Consider the following 18,665-nt stretch of genomic DNA (forward strand, 5'->3'; position numbering starts at 1 on the left):
TGACAACACACACACACGCAGAGCTTCAAACTTGAGTGCTTTTACAAATGAATTCCACCCGACAGATGGATCAGGTAATTCCCACCTATACAAGTTGTTCCAGAAAATAGAAAAAGAGGATAGCTCCTGGTTCCTTGCAGAAGCTGCTACACCCGTGAGCCAAGAGCCAGCTAAGGCCAGTGGAGAAGATGGCTGTCTCTGACAGTCCTGTGTGATGAGCTCACGCGATGCCCAGAGAGCTCTAGGTTTCGGGACGAGAATCACTTGCCCGTCCATTGCGTGGTGGGGGCAGCTCTGCATGGTTCCATGGAGACCTTCAGTCACCATCACTGCTGTATCAAGAAGGGTCTTGGGTGGTGTGAGGGCATCTCCTCCAGACCTGCCTCCAGGTACCATGCAGAAGCGGTCTCAGGGTATCAGTCAGCCTCTCCAGTTGTTTCCAGTGGGGTCCGGAAGCAGGGAGGGGCAGGGCTTAATCCAGGGGGTTGGTTACCAAGGCACTGGGAAGACGAGGAGCCAGAGGAGCCAGCCGTGCAGTGGTCAGTTGCTCCATTGTGTCGCTCTTTGTGACCCCATGGACTGTAGCCCGCCAGGCTTCTCTGTCCATGGTATTGTCCGTACAAGAATACTGGAGCAGGTTGCCATTGCCTCCTCCAAGGGATCTTCCCCACCCAGAGATCGAACCTGCATCTCCTGCATTGCAGGCAGATTTTTTACCGCTGAGCCAGTGACCCAGCCAGCAGTCATTTAAAGGCGGGAGGCCGCCGCCTCCTGGAGGCTGGAGTAACAGAGTCAGTCAGACCCAGAATGGGTCTGCCGTGGCTGGAACGGGATTGCTTTCCCCACTTCTGCCTTCTGCTCCCATTCCAGTGCCTCCTACCGCCAGGACCTCACTGATGTTCACTGGCAAGGGAGTTCTACGAGTTTTCAGGCTTCCCGCCTCTACAGAGGAGAAGGCAATGGCACCCCACTCCAGTACTCTTGCCTGGAAAATCCCATGGACGGAGGAGTAGGCTGCAGTCCATGGGGTTGCTAAGAATCGGACACGACTGAGCGACTTCACTTTCATGCATTGGAGAAGGAAATGGCAACCCACTCATGTTCTTGCCTGGAGAATCCCAGGGACGGGGGAGCCTGGTGGCAACCCACTCATGTTCTTGCCTGGAGAATCCCAGGGATGGGGGAGCCTGGTGGGCTGCCGTCTATGGGGTCTCAGAGTCAGACACGACTCAAGCGACTTAGCAGCAGCAGCAGCCTCTACAGAACAAGAGAGCTCTTAGAAGCGCAAGTGGGGCAGAGCAGCAGCGGACGCGTCCCTCCCGGCCACGTGGCCTGGAGGACTCCCTCTGTCCACATGCTACTGACCAGGCACCGAGTGAACGTTACCTCCGCTGCAGCAGGGGGCGCTCTGGGTGCCGGTCTGAACTGCAGACGCCCAGGAAGGGGAGTCAGGGATGTACTCACCTGTGGATCAGCGGTGTGTTTACACCGACCCAAAATGAGTGATTGAAACAAGTCAGACCGGTGGCTCTCAAAGTGTGCTTCCTGGACCAGCAACATCCTTGGGAACTTGCTGGAAATGCAAATTGCTAGCCCCCACGCCAGGCTGAATCAGAGACTCTGGGTGGCGCCAGCAATCTATTGTAACAAGCTTTCCAGGGGACGCGGATGCCCACTCAAGTCTGAGAACCACTGAGATCCACAGTTGCTCTTGGTAAAAGGCCAAGGAGCGTGGGACGCAGCCCTGCTCAGTCTGCAGGGTCCCAGCCTCCTACCACTTTGCGGCTCCTCCATCCTAGGATTGCGGCCCCTCCCACGTGAATAGGAGGGCACGCCCCTTCCCTTTAAGATTTCCCCGTGGCCTCTTTGGCCTGAGTAAGTCACACGGCCACGCCCAGAAGCAAAGGCTGTTGGGAAATGTAGTCTTTATTCTGGGCGGCTGTGTGTCTAAAACTTCTGTCACTACAAGATCTTGCTGTTCACTAGGTGCGCCAGGCTTCACGCCAGAAAACTCAGAGGCAGACCCAAGTGTACGCAAGAGCAAACGGATGAGGGGCGGGGGGAACAGATAGTTTAATAACAGTGTTGAGGAAATTGGTTCATCTTATCACTTCATGGGAAATAGATGGGGAAACAGTGGAAACAGTGTCAGACTTTATTTTGGGGGACTCCAAAATCACTGCAGATGGTGATTGCAGCCATGAAATTAAAAGACGCTTACTCCTTGGAAGAAAAGTTATGACCAACCTAGATAGCATATTGAAAAGCAGAGACATTACTTTGCCAACAAAGGTCCGTCTAGTCAAGGCTATGGGTTTTCCAGTGGTCATGTATGGATGTGAGAGTTGGACTGTGAAGAAAGCTGAGCACCGAAGAATGGATGCTTTTGAACTGTGGTGTTGGAGAAGATTCTTGAGAGTCCCTTGGACTGCAAGGAGACCCAACCAGTCCATTCTAAAGGAGATCAGTCCTGGGTGTTCGTTGGAAGGACTGATGCTAAAGCTGAAACTCCAATACTTTGGCCACCTCATGTGAAGAGTTGACTCATTGGAAAAGACTCTGATGCTGGGAGGGTTTGGGGGCAGGAGGAGAAGGGGACGACAGAGGATGAGATGGCTGGATGGCATCACCGACTCGATGGACAAGAGTTTGGGTGAACTCTGGGAGTTGGTGATGGACAGGGAGGCCTGGTACACTGCAGTCCATGGGGTCGCAAAGAGTCGGACACGACTGAGCAACTGAACTGATGGAAAAAAACCTGACTCCTTACCAAATACAACACAAGGGAACCTGAGGTCGGTACTGTGCAGGGCAGTAGCCGCTATTCACATGTGCTTATTTACTTTTTAATTGAAATAAAATTAAATATTTAGTCTCTCTGTTGCACTACCCACATTTCACACGTTCAGTTGCTGCTTCTGGCCGGTGGCTGAGAATTACACATTAGAGATGTGAAAACTATTACCTTAGTTTATCGGACAGTGTTTCTCTAGCTGGATTAAACATCACCATGAAAGGTCAACTATAAAGTTGATGGAAGAAAATAATTGATAACCTAGGGGCAGAGAAGGACTTCTGAAAACCCCAAAGGAATAAATTACAAAGGAAAAAATATCAGTTTGATTATGCCAAAATTTATTTTGTTCAAGGAAGGACAAAATGGGCAAATGTACTGGGTTTCAGAATGGGAGAAAATATTTGCAAATCCTAACATCTTTAAGATATATTTTTTAAACAAGAAAAAGAGCATTCCTTACAGAAAAAATGGGCATACACAATGGTATAAACAAGCAACTAAAAAAAAAATTCCAAAAACCAACAAGGATGTGCACAGGTGCTCAAACTCATTAGTAATCAGACAAACACAAATTCCAGGGACTTCCTTGGTGGGCCAGTGGCTAAGACTCCGAGCTCAGAATGCAGGGGGTCCAGGTCAGGGAATTGTTAATATATCCCGCATGCCGCAAGTAACTTTCCATGCCGCAACAGAAAAAAGAGGCCACTTGCTGCAACTAAAGATCATATGTGCTGTAATGAAGACAGATCTCAAGCGCTGCAACTAAGACCCAGTGCCACAAATAATAATAAACATTTACTTTTACAAAAAAAGCAAAATTTAACAATGAGCTGTCGTTTTAACACTATGAATCTGGTAAAAATTAATGTCTGGCTTAGTCAAATGAAGTGCTGCAAGTACGAATCTCCTAACAATTCCACTCTTGGGTGACTTCCCAAAGAAATTCTCTCTTGGGACCGTGAGGGGGCGTGCCCAAGGATGTTCGCGGCAGCAGTATTTATGTGGGAGCTGAGGGCACAAGGCAAGGTTCCTGCGACGTCGTCAGGAGCCAGGGCCCACCTGTGCCCATAGCAAAAAGCCAAGCCAACCAAGTCTGCAAATCAAAACTTGTGTATATAAAATAATCCTGGCTTCCCAGGTGGCTCAGTGGTAACAAACCCGCCTGCCAATGCAGGAGACTCGGGTTTGATCCCTGGGTCAGAAAGATCCCCTGAAGAAGGATATGGCAACTCACTCCAGTATCCCTGCCTGGGAAATTCGACGCACAGAGGAGCCTGGTGGGCTAAAGTTCATGGGATCCCAAAAGAGTTGGACACGACTAAACAGCAACATTTTGCAAGACCAAAAAAGAGACTTGTTCGCACAATAGAATGACTCCCATGAGAAGAATGGGAAAAAGGAGGGGCACAGAAGAAGGAATGAAAGAAGAGAGAGGTCTTGGGAGGAATAAAGGCCTTGAAGGCCACAATGAAGGTCTGTTTTGTAAGCAAAGGGCAACCCCCTTTGGTGTGGGTTGGGGTCTGGTTACAGGTATTTAAAATGAGAATTATCCAGGAGATTCTAACATGCAGCCAGGAATGAGAATGGCAGTTTATCTGCCACAGTGAGTCATTGTTGACCTCAAACTTCGTGCCTGCCTCCCGCCACGTCCCACAGGGGAAAGGCCAAGGAATCATTCCACACCTTCCCCCATTTCACAGATGAGGAGACTGAGGTCACATGGCCTACAGCGGCCAGGCCTAAAGCCGTGAGTCCTTCATGGGCTTTCTTCTTTAAACAAAGATTGTTTATTTATGGCTGTGCTGAGTTTTTCTTGTGGCCCTGACTTTTCTCTAGTTGCATTGAACGGGGGCTACTCTCCAGCTGTGGTGTGCAGGCTTCTCATTGTGGTGGCTTCTCTTGCTGCAGAGCACGAGCTCTAGGGCCCATGGGCTTCAGTAGTTGCGGCTGCCGGGCTCTAGGGCACAGGCTCAATAGTTGTGGCACGTGGGCTTAGTTGCTCCTCGGCATGTGGGATCTTCCCAGACTAGGGATCGAACCAGTCTCCTGCGTTAGCAGTGGATTTTTTTTTTTTTTTACCACTGAGGCACCAAGGATGCCCTCATTGACTTTCTGAGCCAGGCCTCAGGCTGGGCAGAGAGGCTGCAACAGTGAGCAGGATGTTCCGACTCTGACACCCCAGGGCCAGGCAAATGACATGGGGCAGGGGGAGGAAGTGGCCACACACAGGTCCCTTTGAAGGTCAGTGACTTCTCAGGGCTCCACAGCCTTGCAGAAGTTTGGTCTGATGATGCCAAATGTTCTGATTTTCCTCAAGAAATCCCCGTGTTCGTGTGAAAGTCCTTGAATCTAAAAAGGTAGGTCACTAATTAAAAACATTTAACAGTATCATGTGGGCCAAGCAAAATCGAGGGAATAGTTAGCATTCATCAAAACCTTACGGTGTCCAGCGCTTTGCTGAGTTCCTAGTGTTACCTCATTTAACCCTGTAGAGGCTTGAATAGTGTTCCCCTCTTCCCCCACCATCCCCAAAAAAGAAAAAAACCAGATACGTCCCCATGGAACCTGTAAGTGTGACCTTATTTGGAAAAGGGGACTTTGAGATGTGATTAAGGACCTTGAGGTGAGATCTTCCTGGCTTATCTGGGTGGGCCCTAAAACCAGTGACAAATGTCCTTATAAGAAAAAAAAAAACAGGGAAATTTGAGACACCCATGAAGGCCTTGTGAAGACAGGCAGAGATTAGAGTCCTACAGCCATGAGTAAAACCACACCAGCAGCCTCCGGAAGCCGAAAGAGGCAGAAAAATCTCCTCCTAAAGCTCCAGAGGGAGCAAGTCCTTGCTGACACCTTGACTTCAGACTCCCTGCTTCCAGAACCATGAGAGAATACGTTTATGCTGTTTCAAGCCACCCCAGTGTGCGGCAATTCATAATGGCAACCCCAGTCCTCCTAGGGCTTTCCCAGTGGCTCAGGTAATAAAGAATCCACCTGCATTAAAGGAGATCCAGGTTTGATCCCTGGGTCAGGAAGATCCCCTGGAGAAGGGCATGGCAACCCACTCCAGTATTCTTGCCTGGAGAATCCCAAGGACAGAGGAGCCAGGTGGGCTATAGTCCTTGGGGTTGCAAAGAGTCAGATACAACTGAGTGACTAACTCTCCAGGCTCACCAACCTTCCTAGCAGCCCTCTGAGGAAGTACCTTCCTTGTCCTGTTTTACAGCTGGGACCCTGTGGAACAGAGACTCCGAGTTACCAGCCTGAGGTCACACAGCAAGAAAGTGGTCAAGGCAGGGTTCAAAGCCATCACCATGCCACAGCCACTTGAAGACTGAGACTCTCTCCCTACTGCACCTGAGGGACCACAGGTCTGAGCAGGAAAGGGTCAGCCTCCATCTTCTGGGGCTGCAGTCAACCAAACTAGGCCGGACCCCCAAAAAGAGACTCCAGAAGAGAGATGGCTGTTCTTGGAAAATGCTGAGAGGTGTTGGGCTGGGGCAGGGGACAAGACAGGGCAGCGAACAGGGTCCTGACCTGTCGCTTGGGGGCTGGGGCCAGCTCACAGCCTTTTCCAGGTTGGCCAAAGGTGTCTGCAGAAGTCTGGGGACCACTGGGCTAGACAGAATTAAACTCTCTCTTCCCTTCTTCCCCTCCCCCTCTCTTCTCTACACCTTTATCCCCAACTTTCTATCTCTCTCATTCTGCCATTTAATCGTATTGAGTATTTGAACAGGTAACAGAAGCCCATGGTTCAAAATATAAAAGATTCCAAAGAGGCTAAATTGCAAAGTCAACCTTCCTCCCTCCACATGCCCCGCCCCCGGGTCCCCGTCCCCCAAGGCAGCCACCGAGACTAGTTTCTTGCATCTCCTTCCAGAAGTGTATGCGCGTACCTAGAAATACCTACATGCGTATACTGGCGTATATTCTACCTTGCACAAACGTTCACCAAATGTGCACATCCTTCTAATTGCGACCTAACGGTGTATTCTGGTGGTCGGTCCCAGGTGGGGTACCTAAGCAACCTTGCCCGTGGTGATGGCTCAGTAGTATTCCGTGGTGCATATGAACCCTGATTTCACTGGAACAGCCTCTGCTGATGGACGTTCAGGGAGCTTGCGGTGGTTTCCTAAGCAATGCCGCAGGAGAGACCTTGCACGTACTTTCTATCTGGCAAATTTATCTTGCCCCCTCCCCTGCCTGCCCCTGGACTCCCACCCGCCCGCTGCCCCCAGGTGATGTCTTCTGGATATCTCTGACCTTCTGGATCCTTCCCTGGATCTGGTCAACTCCATTCCAGTCTCCATAAGCATCTCTGTTTCTGCCTCTCTGCTTCAGCCTCTCTAGACTTCTCTGCCTCTCTTTCCTTCTGTCTCCATCCTCATCTCTCTCTTTGTTTTCCTCCTTACCAGCTGCCCTTGTCTTCCTCTTTCTCTCCCTCCATCCCATCTTGTTTCCCTCCTGTTATCTCCCAACTCATCCCGCCTCTCTGTGGCCCCCTACAAGGTGAAGCTGGCCCAACGCATGTCCCCACCTCAGAGCCCAGTGGTTTCTCTCTGGGGATGTGGTACCCCACCCAGCACACCTTTCTCCCACCCTCACGCTTCTCTTGACCTGGCTGGGCTCTCCCATCCTCTGCAGTCCTGGTGGAGAAGCCACCATCTGCTGGTCCAAGCCCTGGTGCCCTGGTGCCCTGGTGCCCACCCCCACCCTTTCTTTCTCTGTACCAGCAGGATTGGACCCTGGGCCCAAGTGGCACTCCTGGGGGTGATACTGGTTTTTCATCAGGAGTCATGGGAAGCTAGACTGAAGCAGGTTGGATGTGGTTCTGGGCTAGACAGAGCCTTGTCCTCCTGTTGGGGACCCAGCCTTCTTGCCCTCCCTGCTCAACAAACAGAGCAACCAGTTTGTGTCAACCCTGAGCTGGGGACAAATAACAAACCCCCACCCAAGGCCCTGCCCTGGTGAGGTTGACATTCTCACCAGGTGACACAGTTCATGACCAAGTGAACATACCCACATACTCATAGGTATTTAAAGACCACACGAAGTTCGAGAAAGAAAGAACGGGGTGTGGTGACAGAGGAGAGCAGGGGCTAGGAAACTGACCTGGTGGGGGAGCACCCAAGTAGCTTTATATGAACCAATAGGGGACAATCACTGAGACGCTTTGTTAGATAGAATAAAGGAAGAGGGGTGTGTGCCTTATGAAGAGATGACATTTGAATGGAGAGGAAGGAGGAGGCACGGAGTGGAAGACCTTGTAGGCAGAAGGCGAGGCATATTCAAAGGTCCTGAGGTGGAAGGAAGTTGGCGGGTCAAGGACCAGCAAAAATACGGGACTTATGGTGGGTGAAGAGGAAAGTGTGGACTACCTCACACAGCACCGTGGGGAGGAGATAGACCCATTTTACAGATGAGAAGCTAAGCTTTGGAAAGAAGGCAAGTCCTTTGCCCAAGAACACACAGGGTAAGGGCGAGGACTGCTGAACGCAGGCAGCCTTCTGCTCCTCGCCACTAGGACAGTGGTTCTTGGTGAGGGACCCCAGACCAGCAGCGCAGCATCGCCTCTTGGGTCCATCCCAGAACCACCGAATCAGAGACTGGGGGTGGGGGCTTCGCTAGAGGTCCAGTGGTGGAGACTCCACAGTTCCACTGCAGGGATGGGTTCCATCCCTGGTTGGGGAACTAGGATCCCACGTGCCGCAGAGCAACTGAACGCCACAACCACTGAGCCCACAAACTCCAGCGCCTGCACCACAACTACAGGGCCCTCATGCCACAACTAAGACCGATGCAGCCAAACAAATAATTTTTTTTAAGGAGTGAGACACAAGGAAATGAGAGTGAAGGAAGGCCATGTGACCACGGAGGCAGGGACAGGAGTGATTTGACCACAAGCCAAGGAATGCTGGCACCACTGGGAGCTGGGAGAGGCGAGAAAGGCATCCTTCCTAGCCCCTCTGAGGCGTTGCCACCTGCCAACTTGATTTCAGACTTTTGGCTTCTAGAACCATTAGAGAATAAATCTGTTTTGTAAGCCACCACACATGTGCTAATATGCTGAGGCAGCCCTAAGAGACGAATCCGCCGTTTGATGGGGCAGACGGAGCAGCGGACTCCAGCTCTACTTCCCACCTAGGGCAGAAGACAGAGCCCACCCAGGCTTCCCCCTGGCCGCTTCTGAGAACTCAGAATCTTCTTATGTGTAGAATTCAGAGATGCCGGGATGTAACGAAAGGGACAGAGACGGGGATGAGGTAAACTGGGACCAACTCAACGACTTAGAAGTGGGGCTGCAAACCAGAATCTGGGGTAGGGGAGAGTCTGGGGAGCCGGGAAGGGTTTCAGCAGAGCAGAGATGACTCACCAGATGGCTGGTGAGAAGGATCAAGATGCAAAAGGAGCTTAGGCCCTAACCTGGGCCACCCTTGCAGGGGATGCAGACTCTGGGGCCAGACAGCAGAGGTTCCAATCCCAGCTCTGCCACTTTCTGGCTGTGTGACCTTGGGTAAGACACTTCACCTCTCTGTGCCTCAGTTTCTTCATCTGTAAAGTTGGTTTAATGATAATCCCTACCTTCCAGGGTGCATTTGATTTAATAGACATGGAGCACATAGTGCCAGGCACACAGTAACTGCTCCACGATTGCTGTTACTGTTGTTTTTATCATCTCATTCTGTTCCTCAGGTGTTGACATGGTGATGCCTCTCAGATTTGTGTCTCAGCTCTGATACCTGTCTTTGAACTCTGCCTTGTACATCCAGCTGCCCCTGTCCCCAGTATTGCCCCTTTAGATGTCCAGTACTGACATCTGGGGCTTCCGGGTGGCTCAGTGGTAAAGAATCCTCCTGCCAGTGCAGGACACATGGGTTTGTGTAGCAACCCACTCCAGTATTCTTGCCTGGGAAATCCCAGTGACAGAGAAGCCTGGTGGGCCACAGGCCATAAGGTCGTAATAGAGTTGGACACAACTTGGGGACTAAGCAACAACAATGACTGACATCTGAGATAGAATACTGCTTCCTGCTTCCTCCTCACCGTCAATCCTGTTCTGGCCTCATCTTCCCCTCTCTGCAAACGGTACCACCTTCTTCTGCCCATTGCTCAGCCCTCAAGGCCAATCAAGCCTTTCCTCTCTGTTAAATCAACAAAGATATTCAATCTGTTCTCGACCCAGCAGTCACTCCATGGCGCCATTCTGGTCTTGTCCACCCCCAGCTCCTTCCTTATTGGTTTCCTGCACCCTCTGCCCACACTCAGCTAGAGATTAGTTCATCACTTCCCAGCTGAAACTTTCCCCGCAGTTTCACTGTGAATTTATTACACTTAGATAAATCCTACAGAGCTGTTCCCCACAATGCTCTATCTGATCTCATCTCCCCTGCACTCCCTCCATTCCAGCCACACTGGCCTCCCTCCTGTTCCCCAAACCCACCACTCCTGGTCCTACCTTAGAGCCTTTACACTTGCTGTTGCCTCCTTTTCAGGTCTTTGCTCAAATGTCACCTCCTCCAAGAAGCCCTCCCTGACCACCTCAGCTAAAACGGGCTTCCTACCCACTCCTTTTCCCTGTCATTACAACCTTTTTCACCATCAGAGCATTTAGTGCTGCTCGTTCATTAGTTACTCATTGAGGGAATTCTCTGGTGGTTCAGTGGTTAGGACCCCGTGCACATTAGGGTGCAGGTTCAATCCCTGGTCAAGAAACTAAGATCCCACGAGCCCAATGACTTGGCCAATAAAAGAAAGAAAGAAAGAAAGAAATTCTTAAATTGCTGAAGTCCATCCCTCCTCCCACAAGGAAGCCGCACAGGGATAGGAATCTGTTCTTCCACCATTATATCACCAACACAGAGGGACTGGACACTGTGGATGTTTAATAAGTATTTGTTGAAAGAATAAAAGGCCCACTATTCTACATCTTGCCTTTTTCACCCAATAGCCTTGTGGCTAGTGGTAAAGAATCTGCCTGTCAATACAGGAGATGCAAGAGACAAGGGTTCAATCACTGCGTCAGGAAGATGCCCTGGAGATGGAAATGGCAACCTACTCCAGTATTCTTGCCTGGGAGATGCCATAGACAGAGGAGCCTGGCAGGATACAGTCCATGGGACTGCAAACATTCAGACATCATTGAGCAACCAAGGGCGGGGCAGGGAGGTGTGTTGCTATTTCCTGTCTGTATCAGGACTGCCATGTCCTTTTGGCTTTTTTTTACTGGGATATAATTTACATTCAAGAAAATACACCCATTAATTAAAAAAAAATTTATTATTGTTATTTTTGGCTGAATATAGGATCTTAGTTCCCCAACCAGGGATCGAACCTTTGCCCCCTGCATTGCAGCAAGAAGTTTTAACCACTGGACCACCAGGGAAGTCCCTAAACCCTTTTTTTCTTTCAGTTGCACTGGGTCTTTGCTGCTGTGCTCAGGCTTTTCATTGCAGTGGCTTCTCTTGTTGCGGAGCAGGATCTCTAGAGCACAGATCAGTATTTGCGGTGCTTAGGCTTAGTTGCTCCCAGACATGTGGGATCTTCTCAGACCACAGACCAGGGATGTAACCCATGTCCCCTGCACTGGCAAGCGGATTCCTAACCATTGGACCACCAGGGAAGTCACCCCCCACACACACACCCATTCTAAAGATACAGTTTGGTGAATTTTGGCAGGTGTATGCTCCCATATAACTACCACCACAATTAAGATAAAGCTTTTTCCTCACCCCAGAAAGGCCACCCCTCTGCCCTACAGCCCAGGCAACCACCAACCTGCTTTCTTTGATTCTAGATCACTGTTTCGGAGCTTGAGTTCCCATACTGGGACCTTTGCTGATCAGAAGGTGAAGAAAGGAGACACTGGAGATCCAGTGTTGAGAGACACTTGGCTCTGTATGGCTCCTGGATTGCTCAGATTTAAGTAAAAATATTTCTCACAGTATGGAGTGATAGGGTGGGTGTTTCTAAAATTTCAGATTCTGGGGTCCACAGGGACTGAATTAGACTCCTGGGCGTAAGGTTTGAAAATACACTTTTTTTTTTCTTTTGGCCATACCATGAGGCATGTGGGATCTTAGTTCCCTGACCAGGGATCGAACCAATGCCCCTTGCATTGAAAGTGCCAATCTTAACCACTGGACTGCCAAGGGAAGCTTGAAGATATACATTTAAAGTAAGTTCCCTGGGTGAATCTGGTGAGCCCTAAAGTTTGGGGATCACGTGGTATGAGGATATGGGTGAGACAGAAGGGCATTCTGGGTAGAAAGAACTTTCTGAGCAAAATCCCTGAGATGGGCGAGAACAGGGACCAGAAATCCAGTGCCTCGAGCGCTGGCAGAGAGCTGGGCTTTTTCCCCTGAGGGCACTGGGGCACCATGGCAGGTTTAAGCGGGGGAGTGACTACCTGTGTTTAACCTTTCATAAGACCCTTTTGACTGTGGCCCGTGTGTGTGTGTGTGTGTTGTGTGTGTGTGTGTGTGTGTGTGTGTGTGTAAGAGAAGGGGCTGAGGCCCCCAGGAGTGAGATAATGTGGACACCATGGCAGGAGGGGGGCAAACAGAGGAGGAGTGTTGATCCTCATTCTACAGATTTCCTGCCTTTTTTTTTTTTTTTTTTTTGGTCTCTTACTCTAAGCCACTCCCTGCCCTGGATTCTGACCTGGGGACAGCTCTGACTCCACTAGACAGACACTCTTCCTCCTGACTCTGTCCTTTCCTCCTCCTCCGATGAAGACAGGCCGGCAGCCAGGCATGGGTGTGGGTCTGTGCGCTTGCAGTGACGGTGGGAGTGTCTCCAGTTATGCGTGGACCATGGGCTCTGCAGGTATTTGGAAACCTCTTGAAGACTTCTGGGTGAGCAGGGATACTGCACATAAGTTAGTTTGTCCCCTTCTGTGAGTCCTTCCTCCCCTCAGGTCCCTGGCTAATTCCCAGCTTTCCTAAGATAGGTCGCTTCACCTCTTGCCTCTCAGTTCCCCAGTCAATGGAGGAACTATTACCTGTCCCCACCTTCCAGGGTTGTTGTAAGACTTAATGAGTTAAAGGCAGACACTCAATAAATGTAACTACGTTCTCCCATCTGTTTCTGTGTGAGCCACTGTCTCTGGGGGTAATTTGAACCTGTATCCCTGCGTATCACATGAAACTCCATGTCCAATTTGCCACATACCAGCTGTGCAACCTTGGGTGAGTTACTAGACCTCTCTGAGTCCCAGTAACTGAGACTTCTACTCTCAGGTATGGAGACTTCTACTCTCAGTTATGGAGACTTCTACAAAAGTAGAAGTCTACAAAACGGATATAAGAATAGCACCTATTTCCTATGGAAGATGTGGAGATTAAATTAATTATTCCACCTAAAGAATTTAGAACAATGCCTAGCACACAGGCGTTAATTACACGAGCATCATCATTTGGGTGTGAGCTCCAGTCCATATGTCTGCCGAATGTGTCTGTCAGCATCTTGCGGGAATCTGGGGCGGGAAGCGTATGGGGTTATCTGGGGTGGTGTGGGACCAGGCCTGTGAGGGAGCCCTCTGGTTTTTCATCTGTGAAATGGGGATAACAACAGCTCCCTACTCAGGCTTGATGTGCAAGCTGGATGCTGGGGTGTGTGTGGCTGGCGCGCAACTCCATAATCATTCACTATTATCTTTTCTTTACATATAAAATGCCGTATTAGTAGCACCTACATTGTTAGGGGATGAAATGAACGTGTAAAAGCTTAGGACAGCATCTAGCAAGCAGAAAGCGCTCACTGTAGCGCTTGTTACTGGTAACTTATGTGGGACTGAGCCTGTGCTTAGCTGGGCAGGCTGTGGGATGTGGCAAGGGCAGGATGTGGGCGTGGGCATCTGGCCCTTCAGGTTCATCTGCCACCCCACTGCCTCCACACCCCCGACCTCCTGCCCCCGCCATCGCTCCAGCCCTGACTCCAAACTCCCTATGACCTCCCAGGGAGGAGGTTTGGCCAGCCGGCACCGCCTGCCCAACCCCAGGAAGAGATACAAGGCACCCTTTCTCACACTATCTCAGTGTCTCCCTCGGGTCCCCCATCTCTGTGACTCCCCATCTCTAGCTCAGAGTCTCTCTGGGTCTCTCTCTCTCCCCCACCCCACCCCACTATGCTTCCGGGACAAGAAATATTAGGTCCCAAGTTTGTGTCCCAGTGAGGGCAGAGGAGGAACAATCAGAGGCGGGACTCCCCTCCCACCCCCACCCCTTACAGCATGCTCAGCTGACGGGGAGGTTGCCGGGGGGACAGGGGGCTTCATTAATTAAGCTTACCTCCAGCCACGCGGGATGTTAACGAGGTGGATGGGCCTCATTAGAAAGCCGAGCCCTGGCATTAGCGCCTTGGTCACACCCCTCTCCAGGGCTGATGTCTGGGGAAACTGGAGCAGGAGGCTTGGGAAACCCAGCTGGGCTGGGACCCGGACTTCTGCAGGCTGGGAGAAGGAGGGGCTGGGACCTGGGCTCCCCAGCCCTAGGGAGGAGGGCCTGGGAGCCCGGATCCTTCCCCCAACACACCCCTCTACTTAAAAGCCAGTCGAGGCGCTCCGCCCTCTCCCGCCCCGGGTTCACCCCGAACCCTGCGGAAGAGCCGGGACACTCACCCAGACCCGAGCGATGGAGAAGGTGCGGGAAGGACCGGAGCTCGGCAGCGGGATGGAGGAACCCGCGAGCCCCCAGGAGCCAGCGTCGCCGCCCCCGCCTCCGTCGCCGCCTTCGCCCGCGGCCCCTGAGACCCCCGGGCTCCCTGCGCCCGAGTCGCCAACCGAGGCCCACGCGCGGCAGCTGCTGCTGCAAGAGTGGGCGCCGCCGAGAGGGAGCCTGGAGCTGCCCCCTCGCCTCACCTGGAAGCTGCTCTTCCTGCGGCGGCCGCTCTACCGCAACCTACTGCGCTCGCCCAACCCCGAAGGTGCGGGGCCGTGGTCTGCGCGAGGCTGGAGCAGCAGGGAGGCCACCACGCCTCCGTCTCCTTCCCGCGGGCTCGCTCACCTAGACCGTCGGTCTCGTCTTCTCTTTGCTTCCTTGTTTCTCTTACTCTGCTCTCGGTCTCTGTCTCTTAATGTCTCCCTCTGCGTTTTTATTCCTCTGCATCCTTCTCTGGGGCTTCCCCCCGCAGTGGCACAGCGGTAAAGAATCCACCTGCACTGTAAGAGACACAGGTTCGATCCCTGGGTCGGGAAGATCCCCTGGAGGAGGGCATGACAACCCACTCCAGTATTCTTGCCTGAAGAATCCCATGGACAGAGGAGCCTAGTGGGCTCCAATCCATGGGGTCGCAAAGAATCTGACACGCCTGAGCGACCGAGCAGCCGCGCATTCTAGCACTTCCTTCTCGGTCCCTTTTTTTCTCAGCGTGTCTCTTTGTCTCACTTGCATCTCTGTCTCTTTCTACATCTGTGTCTCTATCTCTCACAGGGTCTGTCTCACCCTGTATCTCTCTGACCCTCCTCCCATGTTACCGTTCCGTCGCTCAGTCATTCCGACTCTTTGCGACCCCATGGACTGCAGCACGCCAGGCTTCCCTGTCCTTCACTATCTCCTGGAGCTATCTCCCTCCTCCCATACTCTCTCTCTTTTTCCTGGTTCCTCTCTCTCTTTCTCCCTTTGTTCCTCCTCTCTCTCGCCGCAACGCCCTCCCCCTCCGAGCACTGGCCCTCTGACCCCAGGACATTCTCAGGGCTCTCCCTGGGCCCTGACTCACTCCCCGCTGCCTGGCTGGGCTGGTCTGGCAGGCGGGGCATTGATTCCCGTCCTTCCAGCCGAGTCCAGCGGGCAGGGAGTGGGGAGCCTGCAGGAAGGAGGGCAGCTTCTGCACGCCTGAGGCTCCGCTTCCCTGCGCGTTTCAGGCATCAACATTTATGAGCCAGCGCCCCCTACCGGTCCCACCCAGCAACCCCTGGAGGCTCTGGGTAAGCGCCCGGAGGCTAGCCCCATGCTGCGGAAGGGGTGGCCCTGGAGAAGCGGCAAGTTCTAATCTGTTGCTCCTCCACCCGCCAGGCAATTTCCGCGGCTGGCACATCAGGACTGAGAAACTCCAGCAGAACCTCAGGTGAGTGGCCGGGACACACGTGGCCTGCGTTTGATTCCCTCTTCTGGCCTCCCTCGCTGTGGGACGTGGAAAAGCTCTATTTACCTCTCTGGGCCCTTGTCTCCGGCTCTGTAAACAGCATGAATCCTAAGAGCATGCCCGTAAAACACATGGCATAGGGTCTGGCCAGTTTGCTCATAGTAGGTGTTCCATGCCGTGCTTAGTCACTCAGTTCGCGTCCAACTCTTTGCGACCCCATGGACGGTAGCCCACCAGGCTCCTCTGTTCATGGAATGCTCCAGGCAGGAATACTGGAGTGGGTTGCCATTCCCTTCTCCAGGGGATCTTCCCTACCCAGGGATCCAGCCCGGGTCTCCGGCACTGCCGGCGGATTCTTTACCGCTTGAACCACCAGGGAAGCCTAGCAGTTAATACTGTTCCTATACTCAGCCTCTTTCTGTGGGAATAGGAGAGTCACCTAGGCCACCAGCTGCCTGCCTTTAAACCAGGCCCCCTTTCTGCATTGTGGGTGGGATGCCGCAACTCAGGGGCTCCGGGTCACAGGCACTTGGGTTCAGCTCCGCCACTTCTTTGCTGCTCGATCTTGATAAGTCACTTCCCTGCGTGCACCGCGGTTTCCCCATCCGCAACACAGGGTTCAGGATGCATCGCCCTCAGAGAAGCTCATAGGAGTCGAGACTGTGAGGTGCTGAGTGGCTGATCAGCCCCCATAGGCCAGCGCCCTTGTGCGACGGTCAGGGTGTCCCGCTTCTGGGGGCCCGGTTGACCTGGGAGAATGCCAGCAGATGGCAGCCCTCCCCCGTGCCCTCTCTCACAGCTGGACGGTGAAGCAGCAGTGCGTGGACCTTTTGGCCGAAGGCTTGTGGGAGGAGCTACTGGACGATGAGCAGCCGCGTATCACGGTCATGGACTGGTAGGTGCCTCCGCCCCGCCCACCTGCCCAGCCAGGTGGCCCACGTGGGCTCCCCAAAGCGCATGCCTCACCCCATGCTCCCTGAGACCCTCCTGCCACTGGGGGACCCAGCCCTTTCCATCTCTCTGGCCCTTTTGGTCTGAATCTTTCTGTTCTTGAAATATTCCAGCCCAGAGCCTCTTCTTTCTTCCTTGGATGTTGGTCACCCTCTTTTCTTGAGATGGACTCTCCCCTCTATTTGGCTGCGTCTCACAGCTTGAAGGATCTCAGTTCCTCAACCAGGAATTGAACTCAGGCCACGGGGAGCCTTCCCTGACCACTCCCAAGCTGGGTCAGATGCATTATGCTCCCGTACCCCGAATGTCCCCTATCGCACCCCTGACCATGCCTAATTGTCGCTTCCTAATGACATGTCCACCTCCCCCACTGGACCATTATTAATCCCATGAGAGCAGGGCGTAGGGTTGTCTTGGTCACTGCCGTGTCACAAGCAGCACCCAGCCCCAGTGCACGTAGTGGGTGCCAGTGGGTGTGTGTGTGGAATGGCAACCGTACCAGGAGCGGGGGCTGTGGTGGCAGCTGAAGGCCTGCCCCCCACCCCAGGTTCGAGGACAGCCGGCTGGACGCATGTGTGTATGAGCTGCACGTCTGGCTGCTGGCGGCTGACCGCAGCACAGTCATCGCCCAGCACCATGTGGCTCCCCGCACCTCCGGGAGAGGCCCTCCTGGCCGCTGGATCCAGGTGAAACGCCCTACCCCGGCCACCACCCCCACACGTGCTTTTGTGTCCCAAGACCTCATAGAGGGAGGAGGGAGGAGAGCAGGGCTTGTGGGTCCCTAATAAGAACTTCTTCCTGACCCTGGTGCTGCCCCAGGTGTCCCACGTATTCCGCCAGTACGGCCCCGGCGTCCGCTTTGTCCACTTCCTGCACAAGACCAAGAACCGGATGGAGCATGGTGGGCTGCGGCGGACGAGGGTGACCGACTCTTCTGTGTCTGTGCAATTCAGGGAGTGACTGGCTGACCCTGGGCCCCTCCTGACCTCTTATATGATGATACAAGATACCAACCCCTCAGCGACTTCTTATTCCCTTACCACTTCTGATATCTTAGCATCTCTCTGAACCCCTAGCAGCTCCCTAAGCCTTAGAAGTCCCTAACCCTTAGTACCTCCTGACCCTTAAGCTCCACCATGTTCCCTGAGCACCCCGATTCTCCCTGTATACCCTCCTGTCCCCTTGGCTGCTCCTGGATCACGTACTACCTCCTACACCCTGTAATCCTGCCTGGGCCTTGGCTTCTCATTTGACATCTTCACACATCTTTGACTGTCTGTCTCGCTGGGATTTTCGCTGCACTCTCTGCATGAGGGCAGTGGCCACTTCTTCCTGAGTCAGTGCTTAACAAGATAATAGGGGCTCAATAAACCTTTGTTGACTAAATGAATAAATACATGTGCCCAAGGAATGCTGTTTCCCTGGTGTTTGCTCCAAGTTCATTTCCCACTTGCACGTCCTCTAATCCTTGATCTCCAGTGCCTCCCTTGACCTCAGATCTCTTATGTTCCAAATTTATGGCCTCGTAGCCTCTCTACTCACCTCCCTCTTCTCCCATGCCTCTTAACTCTCAGAATGTCCCCAGATTTCCTTCCTCCCTCCAATCACATGTTATCATCCCCCAGAGCTTCCCTCTGCCTCTCCTCCTCCCAAGACCCCTCATTGCTCCTCTTTTACTCCTCCAGAGCCCCCAAACCCAGGTACTCATCAAGGGTCCTTATCCTTAGGAGTAGTAAATTGCAAATTTGAATTTTCAGAAATATGCAAATTAGAATGAAAGTGTTCTCCATGTGTTGGAGCCTGGGGCATTAAAAGTATTTCACAACCCATGAGTCCTGGG

At 52.6% G+C, this 18,665-nt stretch overlaps 1 protein-coding gene and 1 long non-coding RNA gene across 3 annotated transcripts; one reads left to right on the forward strand and one right to left on the reverse strand.

Moving 5' to 3' along the window:
• On the reverse strand, positions 11,224-14,370 carry LOC106503127. 2 transcript variants are annotated; one of them, XR_001296790.2, is made up of 4 exons: positions 14,083-14,319; positions 12,455-12,644; positions 11,570-11,629; positions 11,260-11,275 (listed from the first exon to the last, which is right to left on the reverse strand). It is a non-coding gene; the product is annotated as an uncharacterized LOC106503127 (long non-coding RNA). The 2 variants fall into 2 exon arrangements; XR_001919486.1 differs by having other exon boundaries at positions 11,224-11,629; positions 14,083-14,370.
• On the forward strand, positions 14,358-18,215 carry NCCRP1 (non-specific cytotoxic cell receptor protein 1 homolog (zebrafish)). The gene is made up of 6 exons (XM_018062383.1): positions 14,358-14,716; positions 15,654-15,716; positions 15,805-15,856; positions 16,674-16,769; positions 17,373-17,511; positions 17,645-18,215. The coding sequence occupies exons 1-6, from the start codon at positions 14,425-14,427 to the stop codon at positions 17,783-17,785; spliced, it is 783 nt and encodes a 260-aa protein (XP_017917872.1). The 5' UTR covers positions 14,358-14,424; the 3' UTR covers positions 17,786-18,215.

This window comes from Capra hircus, chromosome 18 (genome assembly GCF_001704415.2).
Source record: "Capra hircus breed San Clemente chromosome 18, ASM170441v1, whole genome shotgun sequence".
NCBI lineage: Eukaryota > Metazoa > Chordata > Mammalia > Artiodactyla > Bovidae > Capra > Capra hircus.

Bases quoted from the DNA above. Each gene is read 5' to 3' on its own strand.
- NCCRP1 (XM_018062383.1), top strand. From the start codon at position 14,425: ATGGAGAAGGTGCGGGAAGGACCGGAGCTCGGCAGCGGGATGGAGGAA. The intron at 15,717-15,804 runs GTAAGCGCCCGG...TCCACCCGCCAG, and splicing joins GCAACCCCTGGAGGCTCTGG to GCAATTTCCGCGGCTGGCAC. The intron at 17,512-17,644 runs GTGAAACGCCCT...GTGCTGCCCCAG, and splicing joins CTCCTGGCCGCTGGATCCAG to GTGTCCCACGTATTCCGCCA.